General features: G+C 45.1%; 1 protein-coding gene across 1 annotated transcript in view; it reads right to left on the bottom strand.

Moving 5' to 3' along the window:
- The window catches only part of ZNRF3 (zinc and ring finger 3), a 252,568-nt gene that overhangs the window by 226,483 nt on the left and 10,440 nt on the right, over positions 1 to 15,645 (bottom strand). The window contains exon 2 of the mRNA XM_055374096.2: positions 4,513 to 4,720. Within this exon, the coding sequence (XP_055230071.1) occupies positions 4,513 to 4,527 (15 nt within the window). The 5' untranslated portion in view covers positions 4,528 to 4,720. The remainder of the gene's footprint in view (positions 1 to 4,512; positions 4,721 to 15,645) is intronic.

Raw genomic sequence — 15,645 nt, 5'->3', positions numbered from 1 at the left:
TGTAAAGGTGTTCCTATTTCTCCACATCCTCTCCAGCACTTGTTGTTTTTTGGCTTTTTAATGATTGCCATTCTAACTGGTGTGAGATGGTATCTCATTGTGGTTTTGATTTGCATTTCTCTGATGGCCAGTGATGAGCATTTTTTCATGTGTCTGTTGACTGCATGAATGTCTTCTTTTGGGAAGTGTCTGTTCATATCCTTCGCCCACTTTTTGATGGGGTTGATTTTTTCTTGTAAATTTGTTTAAGTTATTTGTAGATTCTGGATATTAGCCCTTTTTCAGATGGGTAGATTGTAAAAATTTTCTCCCATTCTGTAGGTTGCCTGTTCACTCTGATGATCGTTTCTTTTGCTGTGCAGAAGCTCTTTAGTTTAATTAGATCCCATTTGTCAATTTTGGCTTTTGTTGCCATTGCTTTTGGTGTTTTAGACATGAAGTCCTTGCCCATGCCTATGTCCTGAATGGTATTGCCTAGGTTTTCTTCTAGGGCTTTTATGGTTTTAGGTCTAACATTTAAGTCTTTAATCCATCTAGAATTAATTTTTGCATAAGGTGTAAGGAAGGGATCCATGTCAGCTTTCTACATATGGCTACACAGCTGGCTAATTTTGTATTTTTAGTAGAGACGGTGTTTCTCCATATTGGTCAGGCTGGTCTTGAACTCCCGACCTCAGGCGATCTGCCTGCCTCAGCCTCCCAAAGTTCTGGATTACAATTGTGAGCCACCGCATCTGGCTGCCACCATTCTAAATAATGTCTACTTTGCTTTATCTTGATTTATCAGTTTTTGACTTTATTCATTGATTACCAAATGAGTGATGAATTTTCTTTTTACCACCACTCCCACCTTCTCCCTTCTCCTAATATATTTTGTCACTATTTTTATTAAATGTTTACAGCATGCACACTATTGTGATTATGTAATTATTATTCATAGCTGAGACACATAGTATATGATGATTACACTTTCATTCTTTTATAACTTTTTGTTTTTCCTGTAACTTTTTTTAAAAATAGAGATGGGGGCAGGGGGTGGGTAGGGGGGATCTTATTGTGTTGCCCAGGCTCGTCTCAAACTCCTGGCCTCAACCAATCCTCCCACCTCAGCCTCCCAAAGTGCTGGAATTACAGGTGTGAGCCACCACACCAAGCCTGTTTAACCTGCCTCATTTTCTTCATTTCTTTACTTTTTAAATATATACCTATTGCTATTTTTATTAAAAAACGCGCATCTGTGGATGTCTTTTTTTTTTTTTTTTTTTTTTGTGAGTTGGAGTCTCGCTCTGCCACCCAGGCTAGAGTGTAGTGATCATGGCTCACTGCAGCCTTGACCTCCTGGACTCAAGCAATCCTCCCAGCTCAGCCTCCCAAGTAGCTGGGATTACAGGTGCACACCATCATGCCCAGCTAATTGTATTATTTTTTGTAGAAATGAGGTCTCACTATGATCAGCTCAGACTGGTCTCGAACTCCTAGACTCAAGTGATCCTCCCACCTCAGCTTCTCAAAGTGCAAGGATTACAGGCTTGAGCCATCACACAGGCCCTGAAGAAAATCTTTATTCTATCCTGACACTTGATTAGTGTGTTTGGCCAAGTTGAGAATGAGGGAAATAGGAATCCGATGGGAAGTTCTCTATTTATATATGAAGGACTTATTAATTGCTTGGTTTTTCCTGCAAAATGATCAAGGGGAAACTTGCCTTTTCCTTTGATGACTCCCAAAATGAGAGTGTGTGGGGATCATTTATCTGAGACAACTCAGTTTTTCTAGAGAAGAACCTACAATCTCCTGTCTGGGCACAAACTTTCTGGGAGTAGGAGAAATGAAGGGGACTGGAAGTCTTTGTGTTTTTTGTTTGTTTGTTTGTTTATTGAGACAGAGTCTGGCTCTGTTGCCCAGGCTGGAGTGCAGTGACACAATCCTTTTTTATTTTTTATTTTTTTTTTGAGACGGAGTCTCGCTTTGTCACCCAGGCTGGAGTACAGTGGCGCCAGTGGCGCAATCTTGACTCACTGCAACCTCTCTCTCCTGGGCTTAAGTGATCCTCCCACCTTAACCTCCCAAGTACCTGGGACTACAGGTGCGCCGCTATGCCCAGGTAATTTTTAAATTTTTTTTAGAGACAAGGTCTCACCATGTTGCCCAGGCTGGTCTTGAACTCCTGGGCTCAAGCGATCCTCCCGCCTCAGCCTCCCTAAGTGCTGGGATTACAGGTGTGAGCCACCGCACCCAGCCTTATTATGCAGACTTTCAATAAAAGTTCTTAGTTCTGAGTCTTATCTCAATTCCCTGCCATGCCTGGGGTACCTAAATCTGGAGCTTCTTAGGTTCAATTTTTCCAGACTTCAAATTTAACTCCACAGGTGAGGGTTCTAGGGAACCAAGTGATAGACAGAGATCTGTTCTCTTTTTACCAGATAGATCATCCTATTTTATCCCTTAATGACAATAGGACTTTCTATAATGTCTCAAACATAGGGTTGCCAGATTTAATAAGTAAAAATACAAAATGTCTGGTTAAATTTGAATTTTCAGATTAACAATGCAATATGTCGGATTTACTTATACTAAAAGTAATTTGTTTCTTTGAAATTCATATTTGACCAATAGCCTTTATTTATTTATTTATTTATTTATTTATTTTGAGATGGAGTCTCACTCTGTTACGCAGGCTGGAGTACAGTGATGTGATCTCGGGTCACTGCAACCTCTGTCTCCCGGGTTCAAGTGATTCTCCTGCCTCAGCCCCCTGAGTAGCTGGGACTATAGGCGCACGCCACCACGCCCAGCTAATTTTTGTAATTTTTAGTAGAGAACAGGGTTTCACTGTGTTGGCCAGGCTAGTCTCAAACTCTTGACCTCAGGTTATCCACCCGCCTTGGCCTCCCAAAGTGCTGGGATTACAGGTGTGAGCCACCACACCCGTCCCACTGTTCTAATTTCTATCACCATAGTGTACTCTAGCCTGTTCTCAAACCTCATATACCTAGGCTTATAGATTGTACTCTTGTACCTGGCTTCTCTCATTTAATATAATTAGTTTAGTTTAGTTTAGTTTGTGTGTGTGTGTGTGTGTGTGTGTGTGTGTGTGTGTGTGTGTGTGTGTGTAACTGAGGGGAAATTCATGTAACATAAAAGAAATCGTTGTAAAGTGAACAATTCGGTGGCATTTAGTACATTCGCAATTCGGCACAACCACCACTTCTGTCTAGTTCCAAAACATTTTCATTACCCGCAAAGGAGTCCTCATTCCTGTGAAGCACTCAGCATTCTCCCCACCCCCAGCACCTGGCAACCACTAATCTGCTGTCTGTCTAATCTTTTCTTTTTATGGTTCATCAGTTCTTTACTGTCTGGTAAAATCCCACAAGCAGAGAAGGATTATTTTAAAAGGGCTCCAAGAAAGGAAAGCCAGGGGAACAAAAGCAGCACTAGGTAAAGTAAAATTTGGCCAGATGATCAAGCCACAAAGAAGGAAAACATTCCTAACCCCAAGATAGAGTCTACTCTTCATCTTGGGCAGAAGGTTCCTGTTCAAACCAGTCTTGAAGGCTGCCCTGATGCTATCTACGTGAGCAGTGTTTAATTTCTATCAACAAAGCACAATTCAGTGGCAATGTTGAAAGAGAAAAAGCCACACAGCTGGCTCTCTCTGCAAATGACATTGACATAAAGACCAAAGTAAATGTTAGCATCCTGGAAACAGCAGCAGGTGTCTTAAGTGGAACAGCAGCTACTGGGGAGAACTGTGGCCACCTGCTAAGTAGCATCTACTCAGAATTCATTTGAAACAATTATAAAAGTTATAATTTCAGACTTCTGGATGCATTTGATCATGGATCTTTTTGCTGTGTCTTTCTTTGCATTGCTGGGGATTGCTGGACAATTTCTGATGTTTTCTAGAGAGGTTCTTGCCCAGCACCATGTGCTTAGCACCCAGTACCTAGTGTGATGCTTGCCACATAGTAGGTGAACAATAAACATTTTTTGGGGTGAATGAATGAATGAGCAAACCATCTGGGGCACTGACTCGAAAAGTGGAATCATAAAATCACTGCAGTTTAGACTTAAGAGGAGAAGGAGAAGGAAAAACAAGCTAATAAATGAACTCCCGGGCGGGCAAGGTGACTTACACCTGTAATCCTAGCACTTTGTGAGGCCGAGGCAGGTGGATCACTTGAGGCCAGGAGTTTGAGACCAGCCAGGCCAACAGGGCGAAACTCTGTCTCTACTAAAAATACAAAAATTAGCTGGGCATGGTGGCAGGCGCCTGTAATCCCAGCTACTCGGGAGGCTGAGGTGCAAGAATCATTTGAATCAGTGAGGTGGAGGCTGCAGTGAGCCGAGATTGCACCACTGCACTCCAGTCTGGGCGACAGAGCAAGACTCTGTTTCAAAACAAACAAACAAACCAAAAAACCCCCAAAAAACAAAAAACCAAGAACTCCCACAAGGGACTATGTAAGGTGGTTTACATGCATGACTCCCTTTAATCTTCACAATTACCTTCAAAGTTATCATGATGCCAGTTTTACAGATGAGGAAACTGATGGTCACAGAGATTGTCTCTCAGAATGCCAAGTCGAAGCCTTTCACTTGGAAGCTGAGGAACCTCAGGCCCAAAGCGCTCAGGGGTCTTGAACTAGTCGACAGAGCTAGCCTCGTTACCGGCCCACTTAGGATGTTTCCACTTCTGCTTTTGGCTGAAGGCACACTGTAATGATTCCAGAAGCAATATGACCATCAATGTCCAAGGAACAGAAAGTTTCCAAAAGCAAAGTTTTCATCTATTAAAACGGGATGGGGACATTAAGACTCCTGGGCAGGTTTTAGGCAAATAAGTCTTTACAGGTTACCCAAGGTGGATTCATGTCTCGAGGTCTCAGGAGATAGATATGGATGAGCAGCAGTAGGTCAGAGGTTCAGGAGCCAGACAGGCCTGGTGCTGGAGCCATGGGGATTTGCCAGCAGGTCCTGGCTGCATCACTTTTAACCTTTCTGTGCCTCAGATGAGCAACTGATTAGGGATGTACTGGGTCCCTGCCAGGTGCTCTGCCTAAGAGGACAAATTTGGCCAATAATAGTCACTGAGGGCTATCAAGTGGCTTGAGAGTTACAAAGGTTCATACATAAGATACAGTCCCTATTAGCTGGGCATGGTGATACATGTCTGTTGTCCCAGCTACTCGGGAGGCTGAGGCAGGAGGATCATATGAGCCTGAGAGGTGGAGGCTGCAGTGAGCCATGATCACACCACTGCACTCCAGCATAGGCAAGAATGAGATCCTGTCTCAAAAAAAAAAAAAAGAAAGAAAAAAGAAAAAAAAATTCCAGTCCCTGCTTTTTTCTCTAATCAGGTGACAAACCATCCTGCTTTGCTGGACTGTCCCAGTTTAAGCACTGAAAATCCCCCATCCCAGGAAACCCCTCAGTCCTGGGCACACAAGGCCAATTGGTCCCCATGGAAGGTCTTGATGGGAAGGGGAAGGAGAAACCACACATGAGAGATAATGATGAACACTAGCTGGGGGCATGTGATGCCACGTCTAATACAGAGGCCCCCAAGGGACTCAGGACAGCAGTGCTGTACACACCACATCAGACCCTGCAGCAAAAGGAAACACCAAGAGTATTGATCTTTCTTTGTTTAAAAATGTGGTATTTGGGGCCAGGCACAATGGCTCACGTTTGGGAGGCCGACATGGGAGGATCACTTGAGCCCAGGCTGCCTCCCTCCCAAAGTGCTGAGATTACAAGTGTGAACCACCATGCCCAGCCCAAAGCAGTTTTTTGTTGTTGTTGTTGTTGTTTTTGAGACGGAGTTTCACTCTTGTTGCCCAGGCTGGAGTGCAATGGCGCGATCTCAGCTCACCGCAACCTCTGTCTCCTGAGTTCAAGTGATTCTCCTGCCTCAGCCCCCCAAGTAGCTGGGATTACAGGTGCCTGCCACCACGCCTGGCTAATTTTGTATTTTTAGTAGAGACGGGATTTCTCCATGTTGTTCAGGCTGGTCTTGCACTCCTGACCTCAGGTGATCTGCCCACCTCAGCCTCCTAAAATGCTGGGATTACAGGCGTGAGCCACTGCACTGGCCATTTTTGTTTGTTTTTAAAAGACAGGGTCTTGGCTGGGTGCGGAGGCTCACACCTGTAATCCCAGCACTTTGGGAGGCCGAGGTGGGCAGATCACTTGAGGTTTGAGACTGGCCTGGTCAACATGGTGAAACCCCATCTCTACTAAAAATACAAAAATTAGCCGGTCGTGGTGGTGCTTGCCTGTAGTCCCAGCTACTCAGGGGGCTGAGGCAGGAGAATCACTTGAACCTGGTTCCAGTGAGATGAGATTGTGCCACCACACTCCAGCCTGGGCAACAGAGCAAGACTCTGTCTCAGAAAAAAAATTTTAAAAAGAGACGGGACCTTGCTCTGTCACTCAGGCTGGAGTGCAGTGGTGTGATCATAGCTCACTGCAGTCTTGAACTCCTGGGCTCAAGTAATCCTCCCATCCCACCTCAGCCTCCCAAGTAGCTGGGACTACAAGTGCACACCACCCTGCCCAGCTAATTATTTATTTTTTGTAGAAATGAGGTTTTGCTCTGTTGTCCACTCTGGTCTTCCACTTTGACCTCCAAAAGTGCTGGGATTACAGGTATGAGCCACCTTGTCCAGCCATGAAGCTCATACTGGACCCCAGGCAACTAGATTCTACTCTGTGTGTGCCTAACCACCAGGCTGCACTGCCTAAGTCAAACTGACCCCTGCAGCCTCAGGCCTCAAACATCATCAACTTGGTTTTCTTCACTTCAAAGATGAGGAACAGAGAGGTGCAAGTGTTAATAACAGTAGAACTAGGACTAGAGCTCTGGACTCCTGGCTTCCAGGCCAAGGGCACATTCTCATGGTTGTCTCTCAAAGCAAGGCACCCCTGGGGAGCTTGCATGCCCTGCCAGGGCCTTCAGGTGCTATTTACTCAACTAGGTGTGGACTCTGCCCGGCTTCTGGGCTATTGTTTGCACAGCAAATGTCACCCAGCACCCCCTCCAACCAAGGAATGGGAACAAAGATGAAAAAACATTCTTTTGCTGGTTTCAGACACCTTGACATGAGTTTTCAGTTTCTATCTAATCAAATGCAAATTACTGAAAGAGGGGGTTGCCTGAGAAGTGTCTAAAAGCAGTGGACCAGGCCTGGATCTTTTCAATGCCTGGGCAACCTCCAGGACACGGGGCAAGGAATCTAGATTTGAATCCCAGTTCCATTAGCAGGGCATGGTGGTGTACACCTGTAGTCCCAGCTGCCTGGGAGGCTGAGGTAGGAAGATCACGGGAGCCTGGGAAGTAGAGGCTGCAGTGAGCTGTGATCACACCACTGCACTCCAGCCTGGGCGACAGAGTGAGACCTTGTCTCAAAATAATAATAATAATAAGATCCCAGTTCCACCACTGACAATTTCATGGTCATCGGCTTAACCTCACAGGGCCTCATTCTCCTCTGAGAAAAGGGGCCAATTCCTAACTTGCAGGAACCAAAGAGAGAATGGATGCCAAGTGCTCACACAGTGCCTGGCATACATCCAACACTCGTTAGCTATCCTTCCTAAAGCTGACTTATTTCAGATATCTCATGTATGTCTCTTTGAAAATAAAGGAAGCTTTAAAGTATAGAGGACAAAAACAAGGCTTACTGTTTTTCCCTACTCTGACTTTACCTGGCTTCTTCCTGGAAAAGGGTTCCAAGAACTTTTAGAAATAGAAAGTGAACAAACAAGGCAGATCTTAATCTGTAAAAACAGCCCTACAGATTCCCTCTTTCTCAGGAAGGCCACTGCCTGCAGCTGGAAGCAAATCCACTTAATCAGTAATTTTAGCTCCCTGATCAGTTTCCATCAAGCAGTTCCTATTCTTTAACCAGGATATGCAAACATGGGCACTTACTGGAAGGGAGGTTTCAGGGCCTCTGGGATTTCGTCAGCTGCTCACTCTCCCAGGAGAGCTTGTGGGACCTGTCAAGCCAGTGGCCAAGGACAGAAAGCAAGCTGAACATTTCAAGGTCTACTGGGCCTTCCCCCTTTCAGTTTTTAATTCAGGCAGAACACATTTAAGAAATGCCAAGGAGGAAACTGGATTTATGGCTGCCACGCCAATGGGGTGCAGAAAGAAAACAAGAGGAAATACAAAAGGTTGCCTACCTCATTGTACAAAGTGAGGAGGCAAGACAGGTGCACAGAGCTTAGCTTTGTGCCATCTCAGGAGCCCTGGGTTCCATCCCAGCTCCTGATCCCAAGAGATACGTTTCCCGGGACTCCAAGGGAGAGCTGAAACACTGGTCAAGCCCAGAGACCTGAAGCTCTTTCCCACTGCTTTAGGGACAGCATCAAAGCAGGGAAGTAGGGGTGGTGAGTGTGTAAAATTTAAGGCCAATTGCAGAGGTGGGGGAAAGATATTCTTTCTCTCTCTCTCTCTCTCACACACACACACACACACACACACACACACACACACACACACACACACACATCCTGCCTCCCATTTTTAAAACAAGTTGTTTATTAAGGTCAGGTGAGGTGACTCACGCCTGTAATCCCAGCACTTTGGGAGGCCAAGGCAGGCAGATCACCTGAGGTCAGGAGTTCGAGACCAGAGTTGCCAACACGGTGAAACCCCCTCTCTACTAAAAGTACAAAAATTAGGCGGGCATGGTGGTGGGCGCCTGTAATCCCAGCTACTCGGGAGGCTGAGGCACAAGAATCGCTTGAGCCTGGGAGGCGGAGGTTGCAGTGAGCTGAGATCACACCACCGCACTACAGCCTGGGCAACAGAGCGAGACTCCATCTCAAAAAAAAAAAAAGTTGGTTAAAAGAGAAATATTAAGGGAGTCTTGAAGGGGCTGGAGTGAAGGCAGGAAAGAGACAAAGGACCAGAGTTAAAATAAGTATAGACAGAAATCTAGCAGGATCAGCCAGGCATGCTGGCTCATGCCTGTAATCCCAGCACTTTGGGAGGCTGAGGCGGGTGGATCACCTGAGATCAGGAGTTTGAAACCAGCCTGGCCAACATAGTGAAACCCCATCTCTACTAAAAATACAAAAAATTAGCCAGGTGTGGTGGTGGGCGCCTGTAACCCCAGCTATTTGGGAGGCTGAGGCAGGAGAATCGCTTAAACCTGAGAGGCAGAGGTTGCAGTGAGCCAAGACTGTGCCACTGCACTCCAGCCTGGGCAACAGTGCGAGACTCTGTCTCAAAAAAAAAAAAAAAAAAAGGAAAAAATCTAGAAGGATCTTCTTATACTGCCTTGGGGACAGTAGCAGGTGTTAAAGGCTGAATATATTTTTTTCTTTAGTTTCAAGTAATTTTTAGCACTAGATGAACTGTTATTGCTTTTTTGAGATTCTATCTCAGGTGCAGGTGGCTTCTAGCTTCTTTGGCGGGGAAAAGAGGCATGAAGAAAAGAAGCTAAATTCTGTGCAAACTCCTACTCATCCTTCAAAGCCCATTTGAACATCCTCTCCTTTACGAAGCCTTCCCTGATGGCCCTGGGGAGTTAGGTGTCTTTCTCTTTCCTCAGTACCACCACTTAGGGATGGTGACAGTTACACTGCATTGGAACTATTTGCATGTCTCTCTCCTCTTCTGGATTCTGGTCCCCTGAGAGCAAGATAAAGGCACCAGTGTTCAGGATGAATGCATGACCCCAAATCCAAGGTTTTCTGGCAGTGGTTACGATCATGATGCTAGAAATATCAATTTATTGCAGTTGTCATGACCCAGCTTCTGGAAACCAAATAAAAAAGCATTGAATGCAAATGATAGAGCACAGGTGAAGGATGGTGAATTTTAGGAGAACCTTAAGTCTGCACAAAACCAAATTGTTCTCCCTCTCATGCTGGTACCTGAGAGAATGTGGGACACTCCCTTCTCTCTTGGTCAAGATTAGAGGAGTCCCTTTAGTTTTTATTTATTTTTTTGAGACAGATTTCTCTCTTGTTGCCCAGGCTGGAGTGCAGTGGCATGATCTCAGCTCACTGCAACCTCCCTCTCCCGGGTTCAAGCGATTCTCCTTCCTCAGCCTTCTGAGTAGCTGGGATTACAGGCACACGCCACCACACCTGGCTAATTTTTTGTATTTTTAGTAGAGATGGGGTTTCACTATGCTGGCTAGGCTGGTCTCAAACTCCTGACCTCAGGTGATCCACTCACCTTGGCCTCCCAAGGTGATGGGATTACAGGTGTGAGCCACTGCACCAGGCCAGAGGAATCCCTTTATAAAGCTGTGTTTTCGGCTGGGTGCGGTGGCTCACGCCTGTAATCCCAGCACTTTGAGGGGCCGAGGCAGGCAGATCACCTAAGGTCAGGAGTTTGAGATCAGCCTGGTGAAACCCCATCTCTACAAAAATACAAAAATTAGCCAGGCATGGTGGTGTGCACCTGAAATTCCAGCTACTAGGGAGGCTGAGGCAGGAGAATCACTTGAACCTGGGTGGCGGAGGTTGCAGTGAGCTGAGATTGTGCCACCACATTCCAGCCTGAGCAACAGAGCAAGACTCTGTCTCAAAAAAAAAAAAAAAAAAAAAAGAAAGAAAGAAAAAGAAAAGAAAGATAACTGTGTTTTCAGTGATTTTCCCCAAGACTTTTTGTTTTGTTTTGTTTTTTTGAGACAGTGTCTTGCTCTGTTGCCCAGGCTGGAGTGCAGTGGTACAATCTCGGCTCACTGCAGTCTCAGCCTTCTGGGCTCAAGTCATCCTCCCTCTTCCCACCCCAACCTCCCCGGTAGCTGGGACTACAGGCATGTGTCACCATGCCCAGTTGATTCTTGTATTTTTTGTAGAGACGGGGTTTCACCACGTTGCCTAGGCTGGTCTTGAATGCCTAGGCTCAAGCGATCCGCCTGCCTTGGCCTCTCAAAGTGCTGGGATTACAGGCATGAGCCACCATACCTGGCCTTCCCCAAGACTTTTAAGTGAAACTTAGAATCAAATAATGCACTTCCAGCAATCCTGAACAAATCTGATTTTCCAAGACATTGCTGAAACACTTCAATTTGAGAAATGTTTATTCCGACCCAAAGCCATACCCAGGGCAGCTGTCTTCTTTACCCCTTTATTCCATAAAGTAAGAAAAAAACATACTCACAGAGCCTTAGAGTTGTAAAGGCACCTGGTCACCTGGAAGGTGACTTGAAAGAACCCCTGCCCCTCCTCTTGCATATACCTCTGGATTGTTGGGGAATCTGCATTCATTTCTTCACCCACACTGCCTCTGTACAGAACCCCGCTGAGTCAGTGTCTATTCCAGGCACCTCCACACATGTTCCCATGTGCTGAGGGGGCCATTGGTGGGCAGGCAGACCTCAGAAACAGTTGGTTGCAGTTGCTATCACTTTCCTTTAGATATCTAGGCAGTATTTCCTAAAGCGAAGTCAGAGTGGCTCAGGCTAAGATGGGCTGCCTTTGTTTTGGAGCCCGGAAGTATATATTCAACAAACTCCTTCCTGTGTGCCAGGCACTCTGCTAGGTCGCCTTCATACACATTCCCACATTTTCTGGTAGAAACACACAACAGCAATGAAGGGAAGAAAAGGAAGCTCTCAAAGAAGTTAATGCTTTGTTCCAGGTTATCTAGCAGAGTCAAGAGCTAACCCACAACTTACATCTCAAGTTTGGTAGTTAATCTCATAATTTTTTAAAAATGAAAACAGCCAGGATTTATGCAGTTGCAAGAGCCAGCCGGGTAAAATATAGACCCAACTCTGTTTTGGTGAATGGAGGGGAGATGAGAAGAGAAAAACCTCCAAGAACAAAGGAGGAGGTATAATTATGTTTGCCTCAGAGAAAACTGGGAGAGAAACCATTCATCTTCCATTCATTCATCTTCCGTTCCCAGATCTTGGAAGAATAGTCACTGTAATGTGGGGGCTACAAGCATTGGCTTATGAAGTGGACAGGCAAAGGTAGGTTTTCAGCTCCACCACATCCTAGCTAGGTAAATTTGGACAAGTTGCTTAAACTCTCCACTACTCCAAGAGGTTACAGATCACTGAAAGTACAGACATTGATAAGTATTTTTTGGAAACACATTATGGGTCCTAAGGACTATACTATAGTCTATAAATCTGGAATTTTATGCTGGAAAATACAACTTGTTTTCAAATGGAAAATGATTGTGTTTTGTATAAAACAACAGAGTCACATTTTAAGACCAGGCTGGATAACATAACAAGACCCCTTCTCTACAAAAAATAAGCCAGTTATAAAGAGAGCTGAATAATAACAAAAGAAAAAAGAAAAAAATTAGCTAGGTGTGGCGGTGTGTTTGGGAGGCTGAGGCAGGAGGATCACTAGGGATCAGGAAATCATGACCAGCCTGGGCAACATAGCAAGACTCCCGTCTCTACCAAAAAAAAAAAATTGTTTTTAATTAGCTGGGCATGGCAGTGTGCTTGGAAGGCTGTGGCGGGAGGATCACTTGAGCCCAGGAGTTTGAGGTTATGGCGAACTATGATTCCAGCATTGCACTCCAGTCCAGGCAACAGAGCAAGACAGTGTCTCTGAAAATAAAAGTAAAACAGCAGAGTCACATTTTCAAATTGCAGATGCCAACCTCTTCTTTCCCAGGCCTGACTGCCTCACACACTTTGTTTAGTATAGAGCACTTCCCCATAAGCCACCAAGCCCCGGTTATGGCGTAATTCAAACCCTGCCCCTAGAATTTCATGTAGGAGGGTCACAGGTCTGTGTGCTCAGCAAATGTTTGCTGTCCTCTGCTGGGAATTTTGTTCCAGGTCACACTAACAGGGCAGATACTTGGCAGCCGGTGACCAGGTCCAGCCCACTCATTGGTCAGATGGAAATTTTCTTTCCAGTTTGGAGGAGGGAGCAACTGGAGAAAGCTTATCCAAGGTTCATCGCTGTGACATTTTTCCTGCTTTGTGGACCCCATTTCTGCTTGTGACCAGTGATCAAATTTTATACATACTTAGACATATTTTGAAGACGTGAGTACCCTACTGTTTCACGTAGACCTCTGGGAACTGTCAAACTTCTTTCCTACCAAATTCCTTTTTTCTTTTTTTTTTAGACAGAGTCTCACTCACTCTGTTACCCAGGCTGGAATGCAGTGGTGCGATCTCAGCTCACTGAAAACTCCGCCTCCTCAGGTTCAAACGATTCTCCTAACTCAGTCTCCCGAATAGCTGGGATTACAGGTGCACGACACCATGCCCAACTAATTTTTGTATTTTTAGTAGAGATGGGGTTTCACCATGTTGGCCAGGATGGTCTCCAACTCCTGACCTCAAGTAATTCACCCGCCTCAGCCTCCCAAAGTGCTGGGATTACAGGCGTGAGCCACTGTGCCCAGCCCTTGGCTACCAAATATCTAAAGATGGAAGAAAGGATGAGATTAATGATAGACTAAGAAGAGTTTGGGAATGCCTGTTGGTAATTAGGGTGGACTGTCTTTGGAAATAATAATAGGTAACAAATATGTGTTTTCTCTATGTCATGTGCTGTGTTAAATACAGGATCTTATTCAAAGCTCAGCCCTTATTTTGGAGACAAGGAAACTGAGGCTCAAAGAGGTTAAGCAACTTGTCCAAGGTTACCTAGCTAGGTGGTGGAGCTGAAAACCTACCTATGCCTGTCTATTTCATAAGCCAATGCTTCTAGCCCCCATGTTACAGTGACTACTCTTCCAAGGTCTGGGAATGGAAGACGAATGAATGGAAGATGAATGGTTTCTCTCCCAGTTTTCTCTGAGGCAAACATAATTATACTTCTTCCTCTGTTCCTGGAGGTTTTTTCTTCTCATATCACCTTTATTCACCAAAACAGAATGGGTCTATATTTTATCCAGCTGGCTCTTGGAACCACATAAATCCTGGTTGTTTTCATGGAAAAAAAAAAAAAAAAAGAAAGAACAGAAAAAGTACAGCTTGCTATCTTATCCCACATGAATATCAGATGTGCAAAGTCAGCTATAAATAAGAGGATATTTTGGCCAGGTGCAGTGGCTCACGCCTGTAATCCCAGTGCTTAGGGAGGCCTAGGCGGGCTGATCACTTAAGGTCAGGAGTTCAAGATCAGCCTGGCCAACATAGTGAAACCCCGTCTCTACTAAAAATACTAAAAAAAAAAAAAAAAAAAAAAAAATTAGCCGGGCATGGTGGCAGGTGCCGGTAGTCTCAGCTACTCAGGAGGCTGACCCAGGAGAATCACTTGAACCCAGGAGGCAGAGGTTGTGGTGAGCTGAGATTGTGCTACTGCACTCCTACCTGGGTGATAGAGTGAGACTTTGTCTCAAAACAACAAAACAAAAACAGGATATTTTTTAAAATGCTGAGAGTCCCTAATTCATTCTCAGGAAATTCAGTCTCCTACAAGCCAGATCATGCACAAATTCTCAGCATCACCTAAAGCCTAAGCCACCTCACCAAAGGGGGAGGGAGGGATCAGTTGTTACCATTTTGCAGTCAAAGCCCCAGGGTGCGTGTCTGAGAAGACTGAACTTGAGTAAATTAAGCTCTTCAGATAAATACGGTTTGCTGAAATTAAACATGAAACATTCTGCAAAAGTAGGTGTACTATCCGGAAGCCAAGTAATTAACATCAATGCAGGATCCCGGAACAGAAAAAGGTCATTAAAGGAAAAACTGGTGAAATCCAAATAAAGACTAGAGTTTAGTTCCTAGCAATGTGTCAGTGTTGGTTTCTCAGTTTTGACAAATGTGCCACAGTGGTGTAAGCTGTTAACATTAGGGGAAACCGGAACTGGGTGAGGGCGTGCCTGAGAATTATCTGTGCTAGCTTTGAAACATTTCTGTACATTTGGCTGAGCTCATGCCTATCCCAGCACTTTGGGAGGCCGAGGCAGGTGGATCACATGAGGTCAGGAGTTCAAGACCAGCCTGGCCAACATGGTGAACCCTCATCTCTACTAGGAGGTTGCAGTGAGCTGGGATTGTGCCACTGCACTCCAGCCTGGGTGACACAGCGAGACTGCGTCTCAAAAGAAAAGAAATTTTTCTGTACATTTAAATTATGCCAAAATAAAAAGTTTAAAATTTCAGTACCAATGAACTGGTTTTCTTTCTCATAGGAATACTGAAGGGGGCTTGCAACACTTAAACTTCTTTCTTTTGAGACAGGGTCTCACTCTGTCGCCCAGGTTGGAATGCAGTGGCATGATCACGGCTCACTGCAGCCTCGACTTCCTGGACTCAGGTGTTTCTCCCACCTCAGCCTCCTGAGAAACTGGGACTACCGGTGCACGCCACCATGGCTGGCTAATTTTTTGTATTTTTTGTAGAGATGGGGTCTCACCATGTTGCCCAGGCTGGTCTTGAGCTCCTGAGTTCAAGGGATCCGCCCACCTCAACCTCCCAAAGTGCTGGGATTACAGGCATGACCCACCGCATCCGGCTAAGCTTCTCTCAAACAAGATAAAGCTTGCTTCTCTTGCTACCTTTGAACCTCAGCATAAAGAATAGTTACCAACAATGGAGAGTTTGTGCTTTCTTTAAAAAAAAAAAAAGCAAAACCAGATGCAGAGCCAGGTCAGTGCCAAGTGAAAAAGAGCCATGCGATATCTTCGCATTTTTTGAATGAACCTTTTCCTTTTGTTGTCATGCCCTTTTAGTGTCATTT

This window comes from Gorilla gorilla, chromosome 23 (genome assembly GCF_029281585.2).
Source record: "Gorilla gorilla gorilla isolate KB3781 chromosome 23, NHGRI_mGorGor1-v2.1_pri, whole genome shotgun sequence".
Lineage (NCBI taxonomy): Eukaryota > Metazoa > Chordata > Mammalia > Primates > Hominidae > Gorilla > Gorilla gorilla.
This window is presented reverse-complemented; position numbering and strand designations above follow the sequence as displayed.